At 50.9% G+C, this 4,406-nt stretch overlaps 1 protein-coding gene across 1 annotated transcript in view; it reads right to left on the bottom strand.

Moving 5' to 3' along the window:
* Positions 1–4,406, bottom strand: part of LOC117131572 — a 15,830-nt gene extending 11,424 nt beyond the window's left edge. The window contains exon 1 of the mRNA XM_033283646.1: positions 4,345–4,406. Within this exon, the coding sequence (XP_033139537.1) occupies positions 4,345–4,406 (62 nt within the window). The remainder of the gene's footprint in view (positions 1–4,344) is intronic.

Raw genomic sequence — 4,406 nt, 5'->3', positions numbered from 1 at the left:
TGGCCAGCCAACAATCAAACAAGAACATGACTGACCGTTCAACCCAACACCATGGTTCAGAAGCGCTACGTGACAGGCTAGGGACAATCCGGTCAGAGTCACAAACTTTACTTCACGACCTCGACCAGTTCATCCACTAACTCGTCCCGCTGCATCAAGGCACAAGGCTTTGCAACCCGGCCAAGAGTTTTCCTTTAGATCAAGGCCTAAGGCTTTTCAACCGGTACTACGACCTAACGTTGTGCTAGACCGGACTAGTCAAAAATCAGAGTACTCATGAAGCGCATATAAAACATTTACTTTATTGATTCGAGAAATATCCATACATTGAATAATTCGAGACTGGGCCCGGCCTAATACCAAGTCGAGCCAACAAAACACATAACTCAATACCATTTACAAAAGGCATGAAAATCTACACCGGTGGGCCTAACGTCCAGCACCAAGCTATCCGATCATCCTTACCTAAAGCGACCTGCAAAAAGGACAACGGAGTTGGATGAGTAACCTAATGTTACTCAGTGAGTTATGATCCCCATCTAACAAATACAACCCCTCGCTATCCCACCCCAAACAATCTAAAGCGAGAGGTTCACCTAATAACATTATTCAATAACAATAAGCAATATCTTAAATACGCAGCAGTAAACGATGGAAAGATAACTAGCATTATGCTAATTACTAGCTCATCACCAAACTCAAACTCGATTTAAACCAGGGTTTAACAACCCAAAACACGATATAATATATATATCAAACTCGGGCCTTGGTGACGTTATGTTCCTCCTTCACTATCGGCAATATCCTATCTTCCTACCACAAAGGCCAGAAGAAGGAACTTTCAACCGACCGCGGCCCACTGTCCTTCGGGTCACCGCGCGACAGCCCACAGTCCTTCGGGTCACTGCCACATTACACCGTTGTGTAATCACTCAGCCATAGGCCATGACCCCGTCTCTCTGAGTCATCCCGATCCAGCGAATAAGGGGTTTCCTTGAACCCGCCTGGTACGAGGTCTGAAGGAACACTAACTCACCCAACTATGCCTAGCATTGTGGGTTACACTAATGCTATCGGCCAATATACGATTAATATTAAACCCGGTAAAAATAACACAAGGTTCCTAGTATTAATCGTAATTAACACAATCAATCATATTCTAGAATCTTGCATAAACACTAATTCCAGAATACCTAACTATCCACAACTTAGCGATATCATCTAAGCATTCAACATTCACTAACTAACCAATCAACCTAACCATTAGCATGCTACTATGGTTCCCAAGCAATAACTAAGCATGCTATCAACCCAATCAACTAATACTCAACTATTAACTAATCAAACCGTTACTCAGTTAGACCCTGCCTCCTGCCATGATCCAACTTACAAGTAACGGGAACCTGCATGAAAACAAGTCAGCAATCAATTGATCACAACTCACAGTGTTCTTTGCCGATAAGCAGCTGGTTGATCAGAGAAGACTTGGCCAAAACCCAATGGACGACTTGACTGGAGTGGACTAGACTGATCCTGTCTTGGACACAACCTCTGCATCACCATGAAGAAGCTGACAGGCCTTGACAGACTGATCGAGCAGAACTTTGACTGATCTGAACCCATGGATCTGAACTAACTCCGGATGGCACCTCCACTTGACAACACAGAATATGACTGGCCTGGACGGATAGATATGGACAGAGCTTCCGCATCACAATCGTAGAGAATCGTCAATTGGACGGATCTGGCCTTCTCGGTCTTCAGAATCGATCAAACTTTAGATCGAACGCTTTCCTTCTCTCTCTCTTTCTCTCTGGCCACGTTGAATTGATTCCCATCTGAGCTGATCAGCACACACAGGACGTCTGTGGCTTTCCGTGTGTGTCCGTCAGCACACACAGGACGTCTGTGGCTTTCCGTCTGTGTCCGTGTGTGTTTGTGGTTGTCCGTCAGCACACATAGGACGTCTGTGGGTATCCGTCAGCACACACAAGACGTCCGTGGCTGTCCATCTGTACACATATCAGCACATCGGTCCTTGGACTCAGCACGCTGACCCTTCCCGTGGACTGTTCAGGTGATTTTGGCCCACGTGGGCTGTCTGTTCAGTACACACAGGACGTCCATGGGTATCGGCCAGCACACACAGGACATCTGTGGCTGTCCGTGTGTGTCCGTGTGTGTCCGTCAGCACACACAGGACGTCTGTGGCTGACCATCAGTACACATATCAGCACGCTGGTCCTTGGACTCAGCACACTGACCCTTCCCGTGGACTGTTCGGGTGATTTTGGCCCACGTGGGCTCTCTGTTCAGTACACACAGGACGTCCATGGGTATCCGCCAGCACACACAGGACGTCTGTGGCTGTCTGTGTGTGCCCGTCAGCACACACATGACGTCTGTGGCTGTACATCAGTACACATATCAGCACGCTGATCCTTGGACTCAGAACGCTGGCCCTTCTCGTGGACTTGTTCGGGTGATTTTGGCCCAAGTGGGCTGTCTGTTCAGTACACAGAGGACATCCGTGGGTGTCCGTCAGCACACACAGGACGTCTGTGGGTGTCCGTCAGCACACACAGGACATCTGTGGCTGTCCGTGTGTGTCCGTCAGAACACACACACGACGTCCGTGGCTTTCCATCAGTACACATTTTAGCTCGTTGGTCCTTGGACTCAGCACGCTGACCCTTCCCGTGGACTGTTCGGGAGATTTTGGCCCACGTGGGCTGTCTGTTCAGTACTCACAGGACGTCCGTGGGTCTCCGCCAGCACACACAGGACATCCGTGGCTGTCCGTGTGTGACCGTGTGTGTCCGTGTGTGTCCGTCAGCACACATAGGACGTCCGTGGCTGTCCATCAGTACACATATCAGCACGCTGGTCCTTGGACTCAGCACGATGGCCCTTCCCTTGGACTGTTCGAGTGATTTTGGCCCGTGTGGGCTGTCTGTTATGTACACACAGGACGTCCGTGGGTGTCTGTCAGCACACACATGACGTCTGTGGGTGTCCGTCAGCACACACAGGACGTCCGTGACTGTCTGTGTATGTCCGTGTGTTTCCGTCAGCACACACATGACGTCCGTGGCTGTCCATCAGTACACATATGAGCACGTTGGTCCTTGGACTCAGCATGCTGACCCTTCCCGTGGACTGTTCGGGTGATTTTGGCCAACGTGGTCTGACTGTTCTGTACACACAGGACGTCCGTGGGTGTCAGCCTGCACACACAGGACGTCCGTGGCTGTCCGTGTGTGTCTGTGTGTGTGACTGTGTGTGTCCGTCAGCACACACAGGACATCTGTGGCTGCCCAACAATAAACATATCAGCATGCTGGCCCTTCCCGTGGACTGTTCGGGTGATTTTGGCCCACGTAGGCTGTCGATTCAGTACACACAGGACATCCATGGGTGTGTGCCAGCACACACAGGACGTCCGTGGCTATCCGTCTGTGTCCGTGTGTGTCTGTGTGTGTCTGTCAGCACACACAGGACATCTGTGGCTGTCCATCAATATACATATCAGCACGCTGGTCCTTGGACTCAGCATGCTGTCCCTTCCTGTGGACTGTTCGGATGATTTTGGCCCACGTAGGCTGTGTGTTCAGTACACACAGGACGTCTGTGGGTGTCCGTTAGCACACACAGGACGTCTGTGTGTGTCCGTCAGCACACACAGGACGTATGTGGCTGTCCGTGTGTGTCTGTGTGTGTCCGTCAGCACACACAGGACGTCTGTGGCTGTCCATCAGTACACATATCAGCACGTTGGTCCTTCGACTCAGCACGCTGATCCTTCTCGTGGACCGTTCGGGTGATTTTGGCCCATGAGGGCTGTTTGTTCAGTACACACAGGACGGTCGTGGGTGTCCGCCAGCACACACAGGACGTCTGTGGCTGTCCGTGTGTGTCCGTGTGTGTCCGTCAGCACACACAGGACTACCGTGGCTGTCCATCAGTACACATATCAGCACGTTGGTCCTTGGACTCAGCATACTGGCCCTTCCCGTGGACTGTTCAGGTGATTTTGGCCCACGTAGGCTGTATGTTAAGTTCACACAGGACGTCCGTTGGTGTCCGTCAGCACACACATGACGTCTGTGGGTGTCCGTCAGCATACACAGGACGTCTGTGGCTGTCTGTGTGTATCCGTGTGTGTCCAATGGCAGATGCCTTTCTCATGAGTCGCCCCAATCCAAGACACATGCCCTTAGCATATCCTCCAGTGTCCTGATCGTGCGTTCTGATTGCCCATCTGTTTGGGGATGATAAGCTGTACTCATGTTCACTCTCGTCCCCAAGGCCTTTTGGAAAGCCTTCCAGAATCGTGAAGTAAACCTCGGATCCCTATCCGACACAATGCTAGACGGAATCCCATGTAGCATCACGATCTCGTCCAT

The sequence above is a fragment of the Brassica rapa genome, unplaced genomic scaffold (genome assembly GCF_000309985.2).
Source record: "Brassica rapa cultivar Chiifu-401-42 unplaced genomic scaffold, CAAS_Brap_v3.01 Scaffold1056, whole genome shotgun sequence".
NCBI classification, from domain to species: Eukaryota; Viridiplantae; Streptophyta; class Magnoliopsida; order Brassicales; family Brassicaceae; genus Brassica; species Brassica rapa.
This window is presented reverse-complemented; position numbering and strand designations above follow the sequence as displayed.